Genomic DNA, 25722 nt, shown 5'->3' on the forward strand with positions numbered 1-25722 from the left:
ACACAAAACCATAGAAGTTCATCAGTTATAGTTATCTCAAGTAACTATAACTTATACCCTAAGGTAACTGTCACTTGTGCCCCTCCCAAGCACTGTTTTCTCATCAATAATTTTACAGGAAATGTTACAGTGATATCAGTGATGTCGTAGAAGATGTCATCAATGATTTAATATATGAGATAATTAGTGCATGACGAGGGCACGAGTTATAGTTACTTAAGATGAACTATAACAGCTGAATTTTTATGTATTATATGAACCTAACTATAATATCCCTGTAACCTTTGTTTTTTAGTGAATTTCTAAGGTTATTTAAATTCTATTTTCTAACTGTAATGCCCCTACAACCTTTGGGTTTTCAGTGAATTGCTAAATGTTTTTAATGCGATTTCCTAGCTATAACGTCCTTGTAACCTTTGTTTATTTCCAGTGAATTTCTAGTTTAAAAAAAATCTAAAGTAATATTCAATTACCATATGTTGATTTGGCCATGAGCAGTGGGGAGATGGCCGCAGTGCCTGGCCAGTGTCCAAACCCCTTTGGCAGCCATTCCCACGCTGCACACAGCCTTTGGCCGTGCGCAGTAAAGGGTTTGCTGCAGGCCCTTGCCTGTGGCCAGGCTCTGTGGCCAACCCTCCAAAGGTAGCCAACCCAAGAGGGGGGCACACAGCTATGCTCCCTGGTCTGATTTCGGCCTGAGCACCCCATCCCCATGGTCCGCCAAATATTTTTAGGGGCGGGGATACTTGGCCAACAGAGGGAGTAAAGTTTTATTCAAACAGTATTGTTAGATTTCAAGTTAGTGAGGCCCTTACCTGCAGCAGTCCAAAGTGTGTATTGCGCCTGTCTGTCTCCTAGGAGATTCTGAACAGGAAAAGCAGCTGCCCAGGCCAGCAGACCATTGGCTATTCAGCTACTAGGCAAGTCTGAGCCCTCCTCTCACACCTGCCCAGGCCCCTTAAGGCCTTGCTGGGTGCACTCCAAACCATCTTGTGAGTTGCAGCCTACCTGTGCCCCAGATTTCATTGAGTCTAGGAAGTGGTAAGGAGATAGACTAGTGCTGTCTCTTCCCAAGACAAAAAGTTGTTTAAAAAACGATTTTCACTTTCTCTTTTTACTGTCTTTGTCTGTGGTTGTTACAGTTAAAAATTGTAGTTTTAGCCTGCTTGTAATTGCATATTTTATCACCTGTGTTGTGTTTTAAACTTGTGGTTTTCCCTGCTCATGATTGCCTCCATCTAGCGTGTTGAAATGTGGGATTTGCAGTCCAACCTCTGTAGTTTGTCCCTCTCATTCCTTGATGACAATTCTGCTTTCCCTCCAAATTTCTCCTTTGCTCTGTGCTAAGACCTGTATGTTAAAACAGTGCACTCCCAGCCACCATTTTGTGTTCAAAAGTCAGTGAAACCAGCCCCCCTGCACTCCCCCAGCAAGAGGGATTTTCTCCATCAGAGGGTGCTTCTGTGAGCTGTTTAAACTGTGTTTACGAGGGCCTGTGCACTTTGTTTTTTGGCCAGCAGAGGGAGTAAAGTTTTATTCAAATAGTATTGTTAGATTTCAAGTTAGTGAGGCCCTTACCTGCTGCAGTCCAAAAATGGGATTGAGCCTGCCTGTCTCCTAGGAGATATTGAACAGGAGAAGCAGCTTCCAACTCCCTGGCCAGCAAACCTTGTCTGAGGTCGCTGGGACCTTATATGGTCTGCTAGTGGTTGGTACATGTCTAGACTGATTGGTGGTTGTATCTGGTGTTTCTATTGGATTTGGGTTAATGTCCTCATTGGCTGGGTATTTGAGGGTTCTGATTGGTTTCTGGGTCAGTGATTCAATCATTGTAGGGTTGGGACTAGGGCTAGGGTTAGGATTTCTATTGGAAGTAGGGACGAGGGCTTCCTATGTTATTGGTTGTTGGGAGTAGGGTGGGACTAGGGCTAGGGTTAGACCTTTAATTGGAAGTAGCGATTAGGGATTCTGGTGTGATTGGTTGCTGGACTAGGTGTGGGACTTAGAGTAGGGTTAGGCTTTCTATTGGAAGTAGGGGCTAGGGCTATCTGTGCCATTGGTTGCATGGACTTGTTTTGGGACTACTGGTAGGGATAGGACCTTCATTGGACGTAGAGATCAGGGTTTTTGAACTGATTGGGTCCTTGGACTAGGGCTAAGATTGGCTGTAAGGTCCTGGGCTCCTATTGGTTCTAGGTTTTAGGGCTAGTGTTGTGATTGAATAGTGTTAGGGCTAGGGTTCCCATTGACTGAAGGGGTCACCTGATTACTAGGGCTATAAAAGGCCAGGCTTAGGGCGTCTCAGCCCGGGCGTCTCAGCTAAGGGCAGAGAGGACAAGGGCTGCTGCCTGTTTGAGCCTGTTAAGGGCAGAGAGGACAAGGGCTGCTGCCTGTTTGAGCCTGTTAAGGGTAGAGAGGACAAGGGCTGCTGCCTGTTTGAGCCTGTTTGAGCCTGTTTGAGCCTGTTTGAGCCTGTTAAGGGTAGAGAGGACAAGGGCTGCTGCCTGTTTGAGCCTGTTTGAGCCTGTTTGAGCCTGTTTGAGCCTGTTCGAGCCTGTTTGAGCCTGTTCGAGCCTGTTCGGGACTAGGGCCAGAAATGCTGCTCTTTTTCTCATTTAGCAATACCCAGCCCACATCATCCACATCCACAAACAGAGCAACACACTCACACTAAATATACACCACGCACAACACTATGCACAGATTAATGTACCAGCATGCACTACAACCCCAGCCAAACCACATCTACACACCCAACTATCCCACCTACCACACATATCCACCATCACCTACAAACAGTACATAACATATCCTGTACCACTAACCAATACACTCATCACTAACACAACGCCAATCAACACCATACATAACTACATCCCATTCAGACACACTCTCCCTGCTGTAATTAGACCTAACAGACCACCTTTTATCACTAACAAACATATAATCATCCTTCCATCAGTTGTCCAACAAACACCCTCTTCTCCCTTCTACCATAACACTAACGCACAACACACACACTGCACACCACCACACTTTGTAACTAATGGAACAAACCAGTCTAAGATAAACACTCTCACCTCTACTTCATTCCCTCGTATAAACAACATAAACTCTACTCATAAACACATCACCACCCCCTCTACGTCACAACCTCCTCTCACAAACAATACTGCACAACCAAATCCAGTGCATGAAACATATACATCAGCACCCCTTTTCACTACTCCTCAAAAGCAAAACATATCACACACACCAGCACAACAAGATCTTCAAAGACCAACACCTCATAATACTTACCATCACAAAATACAAACATATACCCACCTTTCAAACCACACAAAGGAACAAACTGCAATGCCAAGCTTTCACTCTTCCACCACACCTAACACAGATACAGCAATACAGCACCTCTCTTCTAACCGCCTCTCATCCATTGAACAATTTAGAACATTACTACATGACCCACATGCTGCACCACCTGCCCTGACTCATACACCTTCCGTTTTAAACACACACAAAAAATATAAGCAGCATGCTACACCTCACAACGTTGCTTCCCCATGTCTCCTTCACAACAATGTTACACCACAAAAGCAACACGCACTCACACTCACTCTCAAACACCATCTCCAACACATACACATGCAGACCCATCAAAATGCCTTCTTAGCATGCTGAATGAGAAACACGATACAGAACAGCTACAGCACTAAAAACACAACTGCTACAAACCCACACAATACTGATCACTCTTCTACCAAACAAAGTCCCACTATCACCAAAGGCCACATCCCTCTCTAAAAACAAGCATCACATCTTCGACCTTCTCACCGATGCAAAACCAGACATACTATTCATAACCGAATCATGTTTGGGAGAAGTTATGGCTCCAGTCCTGCATGAATCCATTCCTCTAGGCTATCAAATAATCACCCAAAATCGTATAGCCAAAAAAGGAGGTGGTCTAGCTGTTGTATTCAGGCAAACAATGCATATCACTAAAATTGACAACATCTCCATAAAGAATTGTGAGGCTCTTCTAACAAGATGCAATCCTACACCGTCTTCCTCCTGCAACTTCCTGCTCCTTTACAGACCTCCAACTAGCAAGGCAACATTCCCAGACACACTTCTTGACACAGTTTCAAACCTGATAACAATACACTCCAACCTATGCGTTCTGGGTGACCTTAACATTTGGTTTGATAAACCCAATATGACCCATCCAAAAACAATAATCACGGGCCTAGACGAATTGAACCTGCATCAGATTGTCCACATTCCGATACACACCGCTGGACATATCCTAGATGTCATTTTTGCTAATACTGAACTAGTTACCTTTGAAACTATAACTCCAGTCACATGGTCAGACCACCACTTGCTTGCCTTCCAACATAAAACAACGCTAAGGTACTCACCTAAAACTACCTTACATCCATCCACCTATCGGCCGTGGAACAAACTCAATTTGGAACAGTTGGAAACACAACTAACATCCAGTACAAATCTGGAAACCATTATTTCTGTTCAAAATCTATATGAGTGGCTACAGGAAACTTTTGACCACTCAAAACCACACAACAGAACAAAAGAAAAAAGGCACCTTGGAGAAACATAGAAATAAAAGACATAAAACAACACATTAGAAAGCTGCAACGTACCAGTCTCTAAACAAACGCCAAACAAGACAAACTTAACCTACAGAAAATTAACAGATTATATAAGTCTGCTATCAAAAAAGCTAAGAAAAGGTACTATTCAGACAGATTTCAAAACGCTAAATTTGCAAATAAAGAATTCTATGAAAGACTCAATGAATTTCGCAAACCAAATTGCCTAGAAGGAACTCATCCTGTTACTCAAGATTTCACAGACAAAGTGGCAAATCATTACACGGACAAAGCAGACACTTTGGAATCGTACTTAAAACAGAAACAAAGCACCAGCACTAACCCTTGTACAAAACAACAATCCAAGAATGCTCTAATCAAGCCTCTCCGTTCCTTCCAGCAGATCTCACACGATGAATTTATGGACCTGGTCAAAGGAAGCAGGCCTGCCGGCAGGCTTTCTGACCCCTATCCGCCACAAACTTTAAAGACACTTCTTTTACCAACCTGTGCTGCCTCTCCAGTAAGAAGAATCATCAACGATTCCTTAACTACTGGAATATTTCCAGAAGAACTCAAAAAGTCATACATAAGCCCTTTACTGAAGAAAACAAACTTGGACCCGCTGAACCCTGACAACTACAGACCCATTACAAACGGACCGTTCCTGGGCAAACTGATAGAAAGAGCAGCGTTCGCCCAGATTTCACAATTCATTGAAGAGAATGACATACTTTCAGACTTCCAAACAGGATTCCGTCCGTGAATAGGCACTGAATCTGCCCTCCTTGCCATCTGGGATGACCTAAAGAATACAGTTGACCGCAACGGGGTTGCTGCACTACTACTCTTGGACCTCTAAGCTGCCTTTGACACGGGTGACCATGACACTCTGAAACAATGACTTTATGATGAGGGAGGGAACTGCTGTAGACTGGATCGCGTCCTACCTTCGAAACAGAACTAATGTCATCCATACCCCACCTTTCTCATCCAAACCGTACTCCACAAAAGCAGGGGTCCCTCAAGGTCTATCATCTCGCCCATGCTTTTGAACATCTACATGAAGTCATTACCAGTACTGATCAATAAATTTCACCTTACGTGCTATAACTATGCAGATGACACGCAAGTACTCCTTCAACTGGAATGCCCCAAAGACATTGGAAAATCACCAATTTTCAGCTCTCTCAGAGCCGTGGCTCAGTGGATAACCTGGAGCCATCTCAAATTGAATTCTTCAAAAACTGAAATACTCACGTGTGGCGATTGGAAATATTACAGCCCACTTGCCGCATGGCCTGATGAACTGGGATCACTGCCTAAAGTATGGAAGCAAGTAAGAAACCTCGGAATGACCATGGACTGCAAGCTGTCGATGAATGCCCAAGTGGATAAACTAGCAAGATCAAGCTATGCTACTATAAAAACGCTGCAACGTATTTTACCTCATTTGGGATTTCCACACAAGGTCCAAGCTACCATCTCCCTTGTTCTGTCCAAACTCGATTACGCCAATAGCCTCTACCATGAATCACCTTTAACGACCATGAAAAGACTACAACGGATTCAGAACTCGGCTGCCAGACTACTCTTGCATATCAAACCGTGAGACCACATCTCGCCTTCCTTGAAAGCCCTGCATTGGTTACCGGTTGCCAGAAGATCCACGTTCAAGCTGCTTTGTTTCACCCACAAAGCAATACATGGAATGGGACAACTCTTCATCAGGAATAAAATCACCAAACACATTCAACAAAGGAACCTCTGCTCTAAAGGAGCATCTCGCCTCAAAATCCCACCATACAAGAAAAAAAACATGGGTGACACATCCTTCTCTGTTCAAGCAGCCAAACTATGGAACTCTTTACCCCCCAACATAAGGTCCACCGACAACCACCTTATCTTCAGAAAACTACTCAAGATTTGGATCTTCCCCACATAAGCACCATACGCAAACAGAAATTTACAGCATATCCCTCGGCATACAAGCATTTCTTTTCACTATATATATATATGTACCTATCTTTATGTATTACTTTGTATAAACATGTAAAATAATTATGTTGTTGAGAGAAAAAAATAATAAATAAATAAAAATCATCTTTGTACTACATTTACATACTTCCATTGTGCATCTATCTACCTTCCATGTACTTGGATCTGTGTGTCTGTCACTTTTCTCCGGAAAAAGCATATCCAATGCACTACCCTATTTCTCATCCTGTGCCTCTATCAATATCTTTAATCTACATATACTTACCTCCTTTATGTCTCTATATACTTACAATGTAATTATGGATCTATATATTTATCACTTTCTTCTAATTTAGCATTTCCAATGCACTACCCTATTTCTCAGTCTATACTTCACTCAATATATCTTCTAGCCCAGAGGTCTTCAAACTTTTTTACTCTGAGCTCCCCCTAAGCAAAATGTTTTGAGGTCGGGCCCCCCTCCAAAACTTTACGGCTAGGATTGGGGGAGCGGGAGGTACATGGCTGCGTGCAGGGAGCGGGGCTTATGAGATGATTTCAGGAATACTTTTTCTATAGCTTATGAACCGCACCAAATATGAAACTTATAAAATGCCAAATGCATCAAACAAAAACAGATATCCCAAACAAACTGCTTCCCATTATTGGGGTGTTGCGAGCCCCTCACACTCTTTGACCCCAATGCAGCTATACTTGCTACACTAATGATAAATGCAGTCCTGAGTAGCAGGCTATCTCCTCTGCCTCTTTTACCTCTTCCCCACCATGATGGATCATCACCTCTGTCCTAATGCTTAAAGGCCAATACGCTTGGATGCCCCTTTTTTTAAAGGTAGTCAGTCATAATTGTGATGCAGTGGGCCCCCCAAATTCCTGGGCCCAAGTCCTTCTGCATCTACTCCTTTACGATAACCAGCAGTGGCCGCTTACACACTTGGCAGCAGTACCAGCTTCACTAATGTCCCTTTAAAAAAACAAAACACTTATATCGTCCCCTTCTTTGGGGTAGCTCTCTAAAGAAGCGGTCTATGGCCATTTGTAAACCTAAAAATGAGTTTGCATAGAGTGCTCACTATTCTGGGCCTTCTCTTTGACAATATCTATGAATATCGATCCTTTCCTCTGTCTCCTGGACCATTTCTGTGAGGCCCCAAGGATCAAGAGGATTAGGGCTCTGCATCTGAATGCAACCCTGCTGGCCTTCTACCAGTCACCCCATGGACTCAGCTTTCACACAAAAAACTTCTCCTGAATGGTTAATACTGACTTTGAGGTGCCTGTGCCTGAAATCGAAAAGTGTGTGGTGGTAGTGCAGAAAGTTAAGATAGAAACCGGCCTTCTTACCAGCATTAATGGATTGAGTCACTTAAAGCCAGGGCCACTGGAATTATGAGGTGCTGCAGCGCTTTCCACATAATTATCAGTTTACTGTATTTGCTACATAATCTCCAGATTTCAATGACAAAAAACTTGATTCTAGCTCAAACGGAACAAAAGTTACTTAAAGCGTGACAAAGTGTTCTGGAGCAGTGGAAGGCCCTGCAAAGACTGGTAATCTTATATTTGCTTACTTCTGTATATGGGTGTTAAACTGTTACTAATGAGGTGAAATATTTCCCCTGACAGCGTTACCGTGAGTTAAAATGACAAAATAATGAAGTAATGCTAACTACAAAATGTGGCGCATTGTGCCGCATAATTTACCTTTTCTTGCTGGATAATTTAGTTAAACCTGCTGCATAATTTTGTTCTTTTCTGCTGAAAAATTCCAGTGGATCTGCTTAAAGCTTTATGGTGGCAAAGATCTATTCTTTTTAAGATGTAATGTAACGGAGTTATCAGCTGGGATCTGGAATAACGGAGACACTTACAAAAATGTCTGCATTAGATACAGTTTGCTTACTTATTACTAAAAAGTATATTTTGTAAGAACTTGTTTTATCTCAATCACTGCATCATTTTGCAGTAGTCTAGCTTAGAGTATGTAAATACTGTTTTAAAATAACAACTTACAGATTCACAGTGCTTTCTGCCACGGGCTGGGACTTCATAGCACTATAAACAGGGCCATTGGAATTATGCGGCAGGAGAAAGCCAAATTATGCAGCATGGTTGACTAAATTCTGCAGCAAGCAAAGGCAAATTATGCTGCATATTTTGTGATAGCATTACTGCACTATTTTGCTATTTTTACACTTGTTAACATTGTCCTGGCCTTTATTGCCCCTCATAAGTACCACATTAACACCCACATATAGCAATAAGCAAATGAAAGGTGACCAGTCAACCTTTAGAAAGGGCCTTCCACTGTGAGGTAACATGTGTTGCTGCATTTTTTATCTGCAAATTATGCAGCAGACAATGGATTATGTGGTAAATGCCGGAAAACCATAACTATACTCAATGAGTGCAGGGTGAGCGTGAAAGTGAAGGGTGAGAATGAGGAATGAGTTGTCTGAATGCAGGGTGAATTCCCAGACACTTCAAGTTAACCAGCATGTTATTGGCAGGACGCAGGGTTTCAGATATAAGTTAAACTATTGCTATTATGGAATTAATCAGGGAATCGAGGGTGAAGGAAATAAATATTGTGCTGATCCTGCAACAAACTTCCAGTCTTATGATTAGGGTTGCCAGCTCATTATTTTGATGTTGCAGACGGCACAAAAATAAACAGTCACCTAAAGCCCTATTTTCAGCACTTATCTGTGCGTACTTCGAAAAGCAAATATAAAGTACTTTTAAATGTGTTCTAGGGCTGCCTGAATGATTCATGACTGAAAATAAAAGGAACAGACAGAAAGTCACATTACAAATGAATACATACTTTTTTATTTAAGACCCTATTTAGTGTCAAAGCAAGGTCTTTGCAGGCTCTTTAAACATACATGGCTTGCATTTTGTTCTATTGGCAACCCTTTTTTGTATTCCTTTTCATGAAATGCATTTTCACACTACAGCAGTAAGTTTAAAATGCAAATGTAAGGAATAGGCAGGGCCCAGGGGGTACTAGAAAAAGAAAAAAAAACACTAAGCTTAGGTAACCAGTTTCCAAATGTATGCAAATGGTCTTCAAAGACCTGTGAAAAACTCGGCTGTGCTGGAGTCTTAAGACTCCAGACACTGCTCAGCCAAACCCCCAGCAGCACACCCACTGACCTCTGGCCCGACGGCACTCTGAGGCCTTCGGAGTAAATGAAGACAGCCTGGAAATGCAGCAAATAAACATCGCTGCACTTCCAGGCGTCTTCATTTACATGTGCTGGCAGAGGCCTTTGCGCCCCCCTGGGAACCCATCCACGCCCCCCCAGGGGGGCGCGCCCCACAGTTTGAAGAACTGTGTTCTAGCCCAACCTTCTGACACATCTCAAACTTCTACTACTCCTTCCAATGCACTACCCTATCTCTTATCCTATACATCTATCAATATATCCTATACATCCACTCTCTCATTTATCCCAAACCCCATACCACTACTATGATTGCCAAAATAACTCTTTCTAGACTCTCTCCTACTCTACCCCTCCTTGCATCATCTGACACCTTTTACTTTACCGATCCCCTAAAACAAACCTTTCTAAACTCTTCCCTCTGAGTCCTTCCCTCACCCAAAAGCTTCCTCCTACTGCTAAGACCAAGAAAAAAAAGTCCTTCACTCTTTTATCCCTCCACTATCCTTTTCAGTCGAAATTAACAGACTAACATGTTCGCTTCTCAAATTCCATATTAAACTATACAAATATACTACCCAAATAACTGAATAACATATCCACTACTCTAATTACTCCATATTTTTTATACTATACTAATTTTCAACAGTAATCCTGTATGGGTTCCGGAGTGGCGTGCTACTCGCCAGAAAAGCGCTTAACACCCATCAGAGGTAACAAGTGCTATATGAATGCAAATCTTTCTTCCCCTTTTATCCCTCTGCTAATCTTCTCACTCCAAGTAACTGACTAATATCCACCACTAAAATTACTTCATAGTTCACCATATTAATTCACCACTAATCCTTTGTGTAGGCTTCCTGAATAGCGTGCATCAACAAGCGCTATATAAATACAAACCTTTGTCCTCTCTATCCTTCTGCTATCATTCCAAATCCAATTAACTGACTAACCTACCCACCACTTAAAATGTACTTGCATGTTTCACTATACTAATTCAACACTAATCCTCTATGGGTCCCGGAGTAGCGTGCTACTCGCCGAAAAAGCGTTTCAACGCCTCGTCAGGGGTAGTAAGAGCTATATAAATGCAATTACAATACAGTACAATACAATTCCCCGGCAGACTGCCCCCCTGCATCGGCCAATATTAGCCTCAGGGACCACATCCCCTGTGGCTTATAAAATTGATAATGGGGGGGCACAGGGCCCCTCTCCCCAGGCCGTTTTTGACACTGGGACCCATCCTCCAGGGCCATGCTAATTTTTAAATGGGGAGGGGGCCACAGGGCCCACCAACCCCATTCCCCGGGGCCCAGCCAATAAAGAGTGGGTGCACTGGAGCTCACACAGGGCACCAACTACATTTTTGTTGGGGGCTGTGAGAGGAGCTCCAATGCCTCAGGGGTCCCTGCCGGCTCCCAGCTCCCATTGGGAGCTGGCCTTGCTACCGCATGCAGGAAGCAACATAAAATGCTGCTCCCTATGTGTGGGAGCAATTTTTTCAACTGTTTACCTGCCTGCTGAAATGGATGAAAAGTCCGCTCCAGCAGGCGGGAGCATTTTTAATGCTCCACCTGCTAGGAGCGGACTTACTGTTTGATCTCTCGCTTGATGAGAGCTTTTAATTGCTTCCACCAAGCAAGAACAGACAAAGGTTTCCCTGCCCGCATTACTGCGGACAGGGAGACGGCTATTTCCCAGGGTAGACACCCAGGTGCACAGCTTGCCCTGGCCCTGGGATATGGGATCCCCAGGGCCATTAATGGCATCAGGAGGCCTCCCTTTAGATCGCACAGCCAGGCCCCAGGGGATGGGGTCCACTGGGGCCGAAATTGGCCCCTGGAAGGGGGCTGTGCTCCCCCTCCCCCTATTTGCGGTTGGCCTGGCCCAGGGTGGGTTGCAGTCTCGGAGCCGAAATCAGCCCGGGAAGTGGGCTGTGGACCCCCTCCCCCCATTATTATAATGAATTCACCCCCGGGACCTGGCCAACCTGGGTCACCAAAAAATCACAAGCGGGGGAAACCCCACTTGGTTTTTGTTTAGTATTCCTATCCTGCCCCCTTCTTTTTTTTTTCTTCTTTTTTCCTGGGACTCGGATGAGTCGAGGCCCAAGATGGCTGCCAGCACTTCCTGGTTGAAGTGTTGGCAGCCAAACAGATTTTTGCATGAGATCTGTTGGATCCGCGGAGGATTTGCATCCCTAGTTATTTATAAATCCTTTTTCTTTAATAACTCCAAAACTATTGAAAGGATTTACACCAAATCACAAAAGGGCTCTTTCTGGACCAAGAACTAGCTATCTGACATATTTGGTGTTATTGCGTTCAGCGGTCGGGCCGTAGTTGTGTCTAAAATCTCTATGGGAAATTGCATGGGAAACGCACATTGTTTTGACTCCCCTTTTTCTCTGCCCCACTTGGCGGATGACCCCGAAACTTCCATGCAGAACTAGACAAGGTAGACTACTTTGTTTGGAAAATTCTGTGAAGATTCGTCAAAGTGTGCTAAAGTTATTAGCAAACCAAAAAATGCTTTTGTCTGCTACATATAGACAGTTTTACTTACCTGCTATATACTTACATTTCCGCTGTTAATGCATGCCTGGTAAAGGCATTGCGTGGTAAAGCTATCGCTTGGTAAAGACAGCATGGAAAAAAGGTTGTTTCCCAAGCAGTCCTCCCTACTCTACTGACAAACATTTGTACAAGAAACACATTTATTTGTGTACGTTTTTTCAACAAAATTCAGGTACTAGGACATACGTTTCCATATTAAATCTGCTAGCAGTTTTGAAGTCTTTAGCAATCTACTCTTAACCCCTCCCATGCTGATGACGAACTCAGCTCGTCATCAGCCACGGTGCTCGTGTGCTGATGACGAGCTTAGCTCGTCATGGCCGTTAGAACGATCACACGCGGGGATAATTCCCCTGCTGTCCTGAGCGTTCTAAGGAACGGGCGTGGCCGTGACGAGCTCAGCTCGTCATCCGCACACGAGCACTGTGGCTGATGACGAGCTGAGCTCGTCATCAGCACCGGGGCGCTGTGCGCGCCCCCCGTCCCCCAGCACAGCGGGGGAATTAGCCCAGCAGAGAAGGGGTTAAATATATCATACTTTATTTAGGTAATTCCCTTGTTTAGTGGATTTCATTTGTTTCATAATTAGTTATTTATTCATTCCTCGCCCATTCTGTGTTTCTTATGACTAAATTGCCAACATTCAGGAAATCCTATTTTTTGACCGCACACGATTGAAGGGAGCCATTCAGCCGGTCGTGCTGTGAAGCTACAGTAAAACCTAACAAACCATCATGTGTGTCTGAGATCAGGACTGTGACCGTGTTCATGTTCTATAACAGTGCCCTATTTATTACAGGATGACGTGATGATGCCTCAGAGAGTGCGTCTGCAGTGTGAAGCTGCCAAAGAGCACCCCAATAGTGTGAGTACAGCATTTTCATTTTCTTTATGCCAATTTCAGACTTTTTAATTTCAGTTTGTGAGTGATACCACCAGAGTTGAAAGTATAAATGTTATGAAACCATAGAATGGTAGAGAGATTAAAACGATTGCTAGATCGCTGGACACATGTTTTTTTGCACGACAAAAGAGCGCCAAATGTGCCTGATAAAGGTTTCTTAATGAATTGTTTTACGGTTTTGCGACATTAAGCTTTAACTTTTCTTAGAACCATCCATCAACATTGAAAATAAAATATTGGGGATTTTGGGGCAGCCCCTTCAGCCGTTGGTTCGTTTGGGACCAGCCCCTAAAGTCATTGCTTGAAGGAAGTGCCATTTCTGTTTTGGATTTTGGATCAGGCCAGAGGAATATTTCATTCTCAACGTTAGCCATTAACTGTGTTCGTTCGCATGCCTGAGTGGTTCTCATTGCTATGCATGAATAGTGAAGTAATACAGGCATGTTCCTCAACAGAGGTCCTCCTAAAAGTGTTCCCATACGCTTGTTCTTGCTGCACCAAGTTTTCTTTTGACCCAAGATGTGATTGTATACCAAATGATGATTTGTATTCAAATAGTGTTTCGCTAATTCTGTTAATATTATGCCAATGGTGATTTTGCACCATAATGTGAATTTTGCACCTAAATGGTTTTTGCTCTTAAATGTGATTCTTCAATGCTGCTTACTTTCCAGCGGTAGTGGCCGGCATGGATCGGGAGGGGTGAGACGGGATACAGGGGAGGAATCAGTGAGGGGGGAGGGGGGAGGAATGTGGGTCAGATTTGTAATGGGATGTAAAAAAAAGAAAAAAGGGTACCTGCTTGCCGCTCTCCCGCGTCATCTATCTCTCCTCTATGGGGCCGGAACTGGAAGCAGCCAGGCTCCTTCCCCTAAGCCAATCACAACACCTCAGTGCAGCGTTGTGATTGGTCTGAGCGCCGTGGATCGGCGCTCAGCCAGGGAATGGGAGCCTGGGCATGTTCTCAATACAGGCTGTTATGCAGCCTGCATGGAGAACATTCAAAGTGCGCATGACTGGTTTGGATGGCCCCAGAGGGCCGGACAGTCATTGCGCACTTGGAAGGGACAAACCACTTCTCCCTTGCTCTAAACCACTCCTCCCTTGCTCTGTAGCAAAGAAGCCCCGCCAGCCACGCAAAGCTGCCATCAGGAACAAATACAGTGATAATAACCTCGAGTTATCATTGCATTTGTTCTTTTCCACTGCTTTGCAGCAGTGGGGCGACGCTCGTCCACCTTAGCAGAGGAGCCGCCACTGCTTTGCACTAAGGATGACTTTTTCATCTAAAACTGATTTTCGCCTAACAGTGATTTCAAATCTGAAATGGATTTGACAACTGAATCTGATTCATGCTGTTAAACATTTGCCACACTTCTGCTGATCTTTAGCAATCCGTGATTTGCCACCTCAGTCAGCTGATAACTAAGTAGAGACCAGTCATATTGATAAGAGTTGGGTGAAAAATTCAGGTCTGCCTGCGGACTTTGCAGAATTGTGCCCACTTGGAATGCGGAGTTCTGGCAAAACTCCACATACCCCTAATGACGTACTTTTTTCTTGCGGATGGCTCGCCAACGTTAAGTTGGCGATCGGAAGCAGGAATTTGCCTCTCCTTGCACAGTTTTCAGTCGCTAGAATGCCTCCCGGCGAGATTTCTCAACCTGGCAGATCGCAACCATTCACGCTGAGAAAGCTGCCATCCTAGTAGAAACTCTACTTGAGCGGCAGAAAAAAGCAGAGCCCTCTGGTAGACTGGATGATGCTGTTCATGCTGATTTTACAGTGTGGAACAAGCTCCTGGACCTAAAAATCAGCACGAGCAGTGCAACATGCCGAATTCCTCCCGCTTGCAGAACTCTACAGAATCTCACAGAGTTTTTGAGTTACTACGCGGAATTCCGCCTACCCCCTGAAACTGATGCACACCTTTTACATCTAACATGACATATGACTACCACATTTTCTCTCCATACTAAGTGGTGTTTCAGTTTCTTGTGATACCTCACTCCTACTGGTTTTGCATCCAATGTGGTGATTTTGCACCTACATATGATTTTGCTCCCAATGCGTAGATCGGTTTAAACTCACATGTTCATGTTGCTTCAACTGTGATTTTGCCCCAAAATGTGTTTCTGGCCCTAAATATGATATGTGCTCCTAAACAATTTTGTACATTCCTGGTAATTTTGCATCTTAATGTGATTTTGCTTTTAAATGTCACAATACTGTTTTGCTTACCTGATATCAAGTATTATTTTGGCACATTAGCATCATTTTGCACCGATATATGGTTTTACAGTTGAGTGTTTCCACACTCTGTTGATGTTACATCAAAGGTGATTTTGCACCTAAAAGTGATTTGCCCGTGAATGGGATTTTTGCTTCTAAAAGTGTTTACACATTCCTGTTGACTTTGCACCTAAATGTGTTGTTCTTCCTAAAGTGATCTGTGCTTCAAGTATTTACACACTCATGCTCGTGTTGCACCATTGGTGATCGTCCAATTCAGTTTTTTTTTTTTATTATAAAAGAGAAGTACTTTATTATTCCAAAAGAAAATACCACTCAAAGGATTATGCTAATGGGCGCGGAGGGTTCTACAACAGATACTCAAGGAAAATAGTCAAAAACTTATTACACTTAAAATGATCTCACAGTTGCAGATTCACTGTGATTAGCAATAGCAGACGTGTGTCAGTGGCTCATAAGCTAATCCTTCAATACCCCGGTCACTCACAAACCCCACCATAGCTTTTCCTGAAAGCTAACACAGTTCCAATATCTCATGAACACGTGTAAGCATGAGTACAAAGGTACAGACTTTATCTGAGCCTAGTGGCTGTGAGGTATGCAGTGTAAGGCCCACACTCGTGAGTGCATGTGCAAAGCCCTCCCCTTCCTCCAATGTTGTTCAGAATCTCAGTTCAAACTAGGATTGATCAACAGGGCCGGCTGCAGCACCAGATGGACACCTGTGGACACCTAAGCAGCATTCGAGAGTCTGGGAAAACTACTGGGGTACTCTGAACAGCTTATGTATTGATCCCTCTCCTTCTTCTTGGGTGTAGCCGCTGAAATTTACATCAAACGTGCCAGTAGGTCTCCACCCTTGTGACACAGATAACAAGCATTGAAAATGCAATAGGTCTCACCTTTAAGTTAAAGCCATTTGCTTATTGTATACCAAAGAAAATGGCTTTAACTTAATGAAAGGTGAGACCTATTGCATTTTTAATTCTTGTTACTACTTGTGGCAAGACAACAAGTCCCCGCCCCCTGTGGGGCGGTCCCCGGGGGCACAGATGGAGGCGCACCGTGAGGACCGAACCCTCCCGCTGATTGTGAGTACGAAGGGGGGAGGGGGGGCACAACGCGGTGCCTCAAACACTAATTGTATTGTAATGTAAATGCATTTATATAGCGCTTACTACCTCTGACGAGGCGTCAAAGTGCTTTTTCGGCGAGTAGCACGCTACTCCGGGACCCATAGAGGATTAGTGTTGAATTAGTATAGTGAAACATGCAAGTACATTTTAAGTGGTGGATAGGTTAGTCAGTTATTTGGAATGATAGCAGAAGGACAGAGGAGGACAAAGGTTTGTATTTATATAGCGCTTGTTGACGCACGCTATTCAGGAAGCCTACAAAGGATTAGTGGTGAATTAATATGGTGAAATATGAAGTAATTTCAGTGGTGGATATTAGTCAGTTACTTGGAGAGAGAAGGATAGCGGAGGGAAAAAAGGGGAAGAAAGATTTGCATTCATATAGCACTTGTTACCCCTGATGGTTGTTGAAGCGCTTTTCTGGCGAGTAGCACGCCACACCGGAACCAATAAAGGATTACTGTTGAAAATGAGTGTAGTAAAAAATATTAAGTAATTTGAGTAGTGGATATGTTATTCAGTCATTTGGGTAGTATATTAGTATAGTTTAATATGGAATTTAAGAAGTGAATATGTTAGTCTGTTAATTACTATTGAAAAGGATAGTGGAGGGATAAAAGAGTGAAGGACTTTTTTTTGGTCTTAGCAGTAGGAGGAGGCTTTTGGGTGAGTAAAAGGAGTTTTGGAGGGGAGGACTCAGAGGGAAGAGTTTAGAAAGGTTTGTTTTAGGGGATCGGTAAAGTAAAAGAGGTGTCAGATGATGCAAGGGGGGTAGAGTAGGAGAGAGTCTAGAAAGGGTTATTTTGGCAATCATAGTAGTGGTATAGGGTTTCGGATAAATGAGAGAGTGGATGTAGAGGATATATTGATAGATGTATAGGATAAGAGATAGGGTAGTGCATTGGAAGGAGTTGTAGAAGAAGTTTGAGATGAGTTAGAAGGTTGGGCTAGAAGATATATTGAGCGAAGTATAGGCTGAGAAATAGGGTAGTGCATTGGAAATGCTAATTTAGAAGAGAGTGATAAATATATAGATCCATAATTACATTGAAAGTATGTAGATACATAAAGGAGGTAAGTATATGTAGATCAAAGCTATTGATAGAGGCACCAGAGGAGAAATAGGGTAGTGCCTTGGATATGCTTTTTCAGGAGAAAAGTAACAGACACACAGATCCAAGTACACGGATGGTACGTAGATGCACAATGGAAGTATGTACATGTAGACCAAAGATTATTTTTTTTTATTTATTATTATTATTATTTTTTCTCTCAACAACATAATTATTTTCCATGTTTATACAAAGTAATACACAAAGATAGGTATATATCTATAGTGAAAACAAATGCTTGTATACAGAGGGATATGCTGTAAATATCTACTTGCGTATGGTGCATATGTGGGGAAGAGCCAAATCTTGAGTAGTTTTCTGAAGATAAGGTGGTTGTCGGTGGACCTTATGTTGGGGGGTAAAGAGTTCCATAGTTTGGCTGCTTGAACAGAGAAGGATGTGCCACCTATGGTTCTTTCTTGTATGGTGGGATATTGAGGCGAGATGCTCCCTTAGAGCGGAGGTACCTTTGTTGAATGTGTTTGGTGATTTTATTCCTGATGAAGAGTGGTCCCATTCCATGTATTGCTTTGTGGGTGATACAAAGCAGCTTGAACGTGGATCTTCTGGCAATACAGGGCTTTCAAGGCAGGGGAGATGTGGTCTCGCGGTTTGATATGCAGGAGTAGTCTGGCAGCCGAGTTCTGAATCAGTTGTAGTCTTTTTATGGTCGTTAAAGGTGATCCGTGGTAGAGGCTATTGGCGTAATCGAGTTTGGACAGAACAAGGGAGATGGTAGCTTGGACCTTGTTTGGAAATCCCAAATGAGGGAAAATTTGTCGCAGCGCTTTTATAGTAGCAAAGCTTGACCGTGCTAGTTTATCCACTTGGGTATTTATCGACAGCTTAGAGTCCATGGTCATTCCGAGGTTTCTTACTTCCTTCGATACTTTAGGCAGTGATACCAGTTCATCAGGCCATGCGGCAAGTGGGTTGTAATGCTTCCAATCGACACACATATGTATTTCAGTTTTTGAAGCATTCAATTTGAGATGGCTCCAGGTCATCCACTGATCCACGGCTCTGAGACTGCTGAAAATAGGTGATTTTCCAATGTCTTTGGGGCATTCCAGTTGAAGGAATATTTGCGTGTCATCTGCATAGTTATAGCATGTGAGGTGAAATTTATTGATCAGTACTGGTAATGACTTCATGTAGATGTTGAAAACCATGGGCGAGATAATAGAACCTTGAGGGACCCCTGCTTTTGTGGAATATGGTTTGGACGAGAAAGGTGGGGTATGGATGACATTAGTTCTGTTTTGAAGGTAGGACACGATCCAGTCTAGAGCAGTTCCCTCTATGCCGGCTTCATAGAGTCTTTGTTTCAGAGTGTCATGGTCAACCGTGCCAAAGGCAGCTGAGAGGTCCAAGAGGAGTAGCGCAGCAACCCCGTTGCGGTCAACTGTATTCTTTAGGTCATCCCAGATGGCAAGGAGGGCAGATTCAGTGCCTCTTCCCGGACGGAATTCTGTTTGGAAGTCTGAAAGTATGTCATTCTCTTCAATGAATTGTGACATCTGGGCGAATGCTGCTCTTTCTATCAGTTTGCCCAGGAACGGTCCATTTGTAATGGGTCTGTAGTTGTCAGGGTTCAGTGGGTCCAAGTTTGTTTTCTTCAGTAAAGGGCGTATGTATGACTTTTTGAGTTCTACTGGAAATATTCCAGTAGTTAAGGGAGCGTTGATGATTCTTCTTAATGGAGTGGCAGCATAGGTTGTTAAAAGAATTGTCTTGAAAGTTTGTGGCAGACTGGGGTGAGAAGGGCTCCCGGCAGGCCTGCTTGCTTTGACCAGGTCCATAAATTCATTGTGAGATGTGTTGGAAGGAACAGAGAGCCTTGATTGGAGCATTCTTGAATTATTGTTTTGTACAAGGGTTATTGCTGGTGCTTTGTTTCTGTTTTAAGTACGATTCCAACGTGTCTGCTTTGTCTATGTAATGATTTGCCAGTTTGTCTGTGAAATCATGAGTAACAGGATGAGTTCCTTCTAGGCAATTTGGTTTGCGAAATTCATTGAGTATTTTATAGAATTCTTTATTTGCACATTTAACGTTTTTAATTCTGTCTGAATAGTACCTTTTTCTAGCTTTTTTGATAGCAGAATTGTATAATCTGTTAATTTTCTCTAGGTGAAGTTTGTCTTGTTTGGCGTTTGTTTTGTACGCCAGGTACGTTGCAGCTTTCTAATTTGTTGTTTTAGGTCTTTTATTACTATCTTTCTACAAGGCGCTTTTTTTCTTTTGTTCTGTTGTGTGGTTTTGAGTGGTATCAGGATGGCAAAAGCTTCCTGTAGCCACTCATATAGATTTGGAACAAAATTTATGGTTTCCAGATTTGTACTGGATGTTAGTTGTGTTTCCAAGTGTTCCAAATTGAGTTTGTTCCACGGTCGATAGGTGGATGGATGTAAGGTAGTTTTAGGCGAGTCGCTTAGCGTTGTTTTATGTTGGAAGGCATGCAAGTGGTGGTCTGACCATGTGACTGGAGTTATAGTTTCAAAGGTAACTAGTTCAGTATTAGCAAAAATGACATCTAGGATATGTCCAGTGGTATGTATCGGAATGTGGACAATCTGATGCAGGTTCAATTCGTCTAGGCCCGTGATTGTTTTTGGATGGGTCATATTGGGTTTATCAAACCAAATGTTAAGGTCACCCAGAACGCATAGGTTGAAGTGTATTTTTATCAGATTTGAAACTGTGTCTAGAAGTGCGTCTGGGAATGTTGCATTGCTCGGTGGAGGTCTGTAAAGGAGCAGGGAGTTACAGGAGGAAGACGGTGTAGGATTGCATCTTGTTAGAAGAGCCTCACAATTCTTTATGGAGAATTTGTCAATTTTAGTGATATGTATTGTTTGCCTGAATACAACAGGTAGACCACCTCCTTTTTTGGCTATACGATTTTGGGTGATTACTTGATAGCCTAGAGGAATGGCTCCATGCAGGACTGGAGCCATATCCTCTCCCAACCATGATTCGGTTATGAATAGCATGTCTGGCTTTGCATCTGTGAGAAGGTCGTAGATGTGATGCTTGTTTTTAGAGAGGGATCATGCATTTGTTAGTAGACAGTTTAGTGAGTGGCCTTTGATGCTAGTGGAACTTTGTTTGGTAGAAGAGTGATCGGTATTGTGTGGGTTTGTAGCAGTTGTGTTTTTAGTGCTGTAGCTGTTCTGTATCGTGTTTCTCATTCAGCATGCTAAGAAGGCATTTTGATGGGTCTGCATGTGTATGTGTTGGAGATGGTGTTTGAGAGTGAGTGTGAGTGCGTGTTGCTTTTGTGGTGTAACATTGTTGTGAAGTAGACATGGGGAAGCAACGTTGTGAGGTGTAGCATACTGCTTATATTTTGTGTGTGTGTTTAAAACGGAAGGTGTATGAGTCAGGGCAGGTGGTGCAGCATGTGGATCATGTAGTAATGTTCTAAATTGTCCAAAGGATGAGAGGCGATTAGAAGAGAGGTGCTGTATTGCTGTATCTGTGTTAGGTGTGGTGGAAGAGTGACAGCTTGGCATTGGAGTTTGATCCTTTGTGTGAGGTGTTGCGCGTTGAAAATCTTGTTGTGCTGGTGTGTGTGATATGTTTTGCTTTTGAGGAGTAGTGAAAAAGGGTGCTGATGTATATGTTTCATGCAATGGATTTGGTTGGGTAGTATTGTATGTGAGAGGAGGTTGTGACATTGACGGGGTGGTGATGTGTTTATGAGTAGAGTGTATGTTGTGTGTAGGAGGGAATGAAGTATAGGTGAGAGTGTTTATCTGAGACTGGTTTGTTGCAAGAGTTACAAAGTGTGGTGGTGTGCAGTGTGTGTGTTATGCGTTAGTGTTGTTATGGTAGAAGGGAGAGGAGGGTGTTTGTTGGACAACTGATGGAGGGATGATTATATGTTTGTTAGTGGTAAAAGGTGGTCTGTTAGGTGTAATTACAGCAGGGAGAGTGTGTCTGAATGGGATGTAGTTATCTATGGCCTTGATTGGCGTTGTGTTAGTTATGAGTGTATTGGTTAGTGTTATAGGATAGAGTTGTGTACTGTTTGTAGGTGATGGTGGATATGTGTGGTAGTTTGGATAGTCGCGTGTGTAGATGTGGTTTGGTTGGGTTTGTAGTGCATGCTGGTACATTAATCTGTGCATAGTGTTGTGCGTGGTGTACATTTGGTATGAGTGTGTTGCTCTGTTTGTGGATGTGGATGTTGTGGGCTGGGTATTACTAAATGAGAAAAAGGGCAGAATTTCTGGCCCTAGTCCCGACCAGCCTCGAACAGGCTCAAACAGGCAACTGCCCTTGTCCTCTCTGCCCTTAACAGGCTCAAACAGACAACTGCCCTTGTCCTCTCTGCCCCTAGCTGAGACACCCTAACCCTGGCCTTTTATAGCCCTAGTAATCAGGCGACCCCTTCAGCCAATGGAAACCCTAGTCCTAACACTATCCAATCACAACACTAGCCCTAAAATATAGAACCAATAGGAGACCAGGACCTTACAGCCAATCTTAGCCCTAGCCCAAGCACCCAATCAGTTCAAAAACCCTGATCTCTACGTCCAATAAAGGCCCTATCCCTACCAGTAGTCCCAAAAGAAGTCCATGCAACCAATGGCACAAATATCCCTAGTCCCTACTTCCAATAGAAAGCCTAACCCTACTCTAAGTCCCACACCTAGTCCAGCAACCAATCACACCAGAAGCCCTAATTGCTACTTCCAGTTAAAGGTCTAACCCTAGCCCTAGTCCCACCCTACTCTTAACAACCAATAACATAGGAAGCCCTAATCCCTACTTCCAATAGAAATCCTAACCCTAGCCTTAGTCCCAACCCTACAATGATTGAATCACAGACCCAGAAACCAATCAGAACCCTCAAATACCCAACCAATGAGGACATTAACCCCAATCCAATAGAAACACCAGATACAACCACCAATCAGTGTAGACATGTACCAACCACTAGCAGACCACATAAGGTCCCAGCGACCTCAGACAAGGTTTGCTGGCCAGGGAGTTGGAAGCTGCTTCTCCTGTTCAGAATATCCTAGGAGACAGACAGGCTCAATCCACACTTTGAAGTTCAGCAGGTAAGGGCCTCACTTACTTGAAATCTAACAATACTGTTTGAATTAAACCTTGCTCCCTCTGCTGGCCAAAAAATGAAGTGAACAGGCCCTAGTAAAAACAGTTTAAACAGCTTACAGAAGCACCCTCTGATGTAGAAAATCCCGGTTGCTGGGGGTGCGCGGGGGGGCAGTGGTGCTGGTTTCACTGGCTTGTGAACACTAAATGGTGGCTGGGAGTGCACTGTTTTACCATACAGGTCTTAGCATAGAGCAAAGGAGAAATTTTGGAAGGAAAACAGAATTGTCACCAAGGAATGAGAGGGACAAACTACAGAGGTTGGACTGCAAATCCCACAATTCAACACGTTAAGTGGAAGCAATCATGGACAGGGAAAACCACAAGTTTAAAATCAAAGCAGATGATAAAATATGCAATCACAGGCAGGCCAAAACTACAATTTTAAACTGTAACAACCACAGGCAAAGACCGTAAACACAGAAAGTGAAAATCGTTTTTTAAACAACTTTTTGTCTTGGGAAGAGACAGCACTAGTCTGTCTCCTTACCACTTCCTGGGCTCTGCTCACTGCATTCTGGGGCACAGGTATGCTGCAACTCACAAGATGGAGAATGATTTGGGGTGCACCCAGCAAGGCCTTAAGGGGCCTGGGCAGGTGTGAGAGGAGGGCTCAGACCTGCCTGGTAGCTGAATAGCCAATGGTCTGCTGGCCTGGGGGTGGGGGCTGGGCAGCTGCTTCTCCTTTTCAGAATCTCCTAGGAGACAGACAGACTCAATCCACACTTTGGACTTCAGCAGGTAAGGGCCTCACTAATTTAAAATCTAACAATACTGTTTGATAAAAAACTTTACTCCCTCTGCTGGACAAAAAAACGAAGTGCACAGGCCCTAGTAAACACAGTTTAAACAGCTCACAGAAGTTTTTTATATCGCTCCTAAATAACGAGTATGAACTTGTTTCTAAGCGCTCCAATCATGAGTATGTGCATTTAAGCACTCCCAGTGCTTGGTACTTGGTCTCTAAGCGCGAACAGTTCTGGAGCCAACTTACAGATTTGGTCTATAAAACTTGGTCTTTGGGCTTTCTAAGGACAGCTGTGTCCCACTCTGAGAGCCAAGCTTGTTTCTAAGCAAATGGATTTTAATAACAGCATGGACGTGTTTCCAAGTCCTGCCCATCCTTAATCCTGGCAATACGCACTTTTTCTGGTCAAAGTGACCCATAGTATCGAAGTGAGCTACCTTCTAGGAGCTTCCAATCCTAATTCGGGCGTGTTTCGAAGTACCTCAGTCTTTAGTATTGGGGTGAGCATGTTTCTAAGAAAAGCCAAAGCGACCATGATACCAAGAGGTACTCGCTTCTAAGCACTACCATTCTTAATGGGGTTGAGGGACATGTTTTGAAGCACTCTTAATCTCTTCGAGACGGTGCTGTTAACCACAGACCCCTAAAAATGTGGTGAGTGGCTTCTAAGCACGCCCTCTTAGAACCAGGACTTAGCGACCATTTGACTGTACCGTCTTGATGACGGGTTGACGTGCACTAAAGAAAGACACTCCCCTTCTTCCGAGATTTTTGCAGTCCTTGAAATGGAGCCCACAATCTGATAGAGGGGGAGACTGAGGAGAATAATGGCTCATTTAGTCCTGCACTTAAAATGAGAACACGCAGACCTGCAAGCACCAAAATGCAACGGGAAACATAGGACTGGATGAACTGATCACGCCTGACTAAAGACATGTTAGGAGTATATTCGTTCTGGTTGATTTTCAAGAGGGTGTGGGGAGGTGTGAGTGTCCAGTAAATGTATCAGGCACCCCGACTTCTATCCCCATGCACCCCAGAGATGCGAGGTGACAGTGGCTGCGAATCATGAATTGCAGCTGGCAGGGATGGAGTCGAGACTGTGAGTGCACATCTGACATGGATTCCTTTGTTTGTATATTTGAGAGTCCTTAATGGTAACCATGACAACATGTACAATGTAAGAAAGGCGCCAAAGAGACGAGGAAAACATGGATTAAGGGAGTTGTTGTTGGCTGAGAGAGAAGTGCGGCGGGCGAAAGGGGGTTCATAGGAACTCTTGTTCAAATAAAAGGGACAGGCCCTGCAAGTTTTGCCTCTTTTTTTTTGTAGTGTGTGGAAAGGCTCCCTTAAACAACACTGAGTGATCTCCCCTGGGCCATTCTGAACCCCACAAATTCTGTTTGTTTTGTCTATCTTCTTATCGACCACAGCGTAGTGCTTCGGTTCAATAGGTCTCGTTAAATGAGTCTTGACTACAGCTCCCAGAGTGTAGTTGGCGGCGTTTTGTTTAGCGAGCAGTGTAATCTCATCTATCTGTAGGCGCTAAATCTAGTGGGAAGGGGTTTTCAGCCTGTGGTGGTTGGGCGCATCTAAGAGCTTCTCCACCGAGGATCGGTTCGAGTCTCAATTTCCTGCTGTAAATACATTATATAACTTTTCTGACATATACCAAGAAAACATGTTTATATAGTGCTTGGTGGTGGTGTTACAGGTGAAATAAGAATACCATCTTGCTTTATGCATGGTGCTTCCTTCGAAGAGTATGCTGTTTCTTTGCACTAAGGGCGCTGTCTTGGCTTCAATATTCAAAATGCTTGTTTTTTTTCTTTAATTCTGCATCTGCAGACATAATGTTCCTTTTACTCATCCCCTTCCAATGTTCACTTTCTTTTTATGCGTCCAGACTTTTTTGGAAGATCTCAGAATTGGCTAAGTGCAACAGAGTACACAATACTGACACACACTCACTGAGAGGACAACAACACCCCAAAAAACTCCCTGGGGGAGCAGCTGCTTCATTTCAGATGAATGGATGAACAAGCAAACAGAGGCCGTGCTCAGACTCCTTTTGGG

General features: G+C 43.5%; 1 protein-coding gene across 1 annotated transcript in view; it reads left to right on the plus strand.

The window, feature by feature from the left end:
* The window catches only part of QTGAL (queuosine-tRNA galactosyltransferase), a 2423197-nt gene that overhangs the window by 439030 nt on the left and 1958445 nt on the right, over positions 1–25722 (plus strand). Inside the window, exon 5 of the mRNA XM_078654698.1 lies at positions 13163–13228. Coding sequence (XP_078510824.1) covers positions 13163–13228 — 66 coding nt within the window. The remainder of the gene's footprint in view (positions 1–13162; positions 13229–25722) is intronic.

The sequence above is a fragment of the Lissotriton helveticus genome, chromosome 7 (assembly GCF_964261635.1).
Source record: "Lissotriton helveticus chromosome 7, aLisHel1.1, whole genome shotgun sequence".
In the NCBI taxonomy this organism is placed as follows: domain Eukaryota; kingdom Metazoa; phylum Chordata; class Amphibia; order Caudata; family Salamandridae; genus Lissotriton; species Lissotriton helveticus.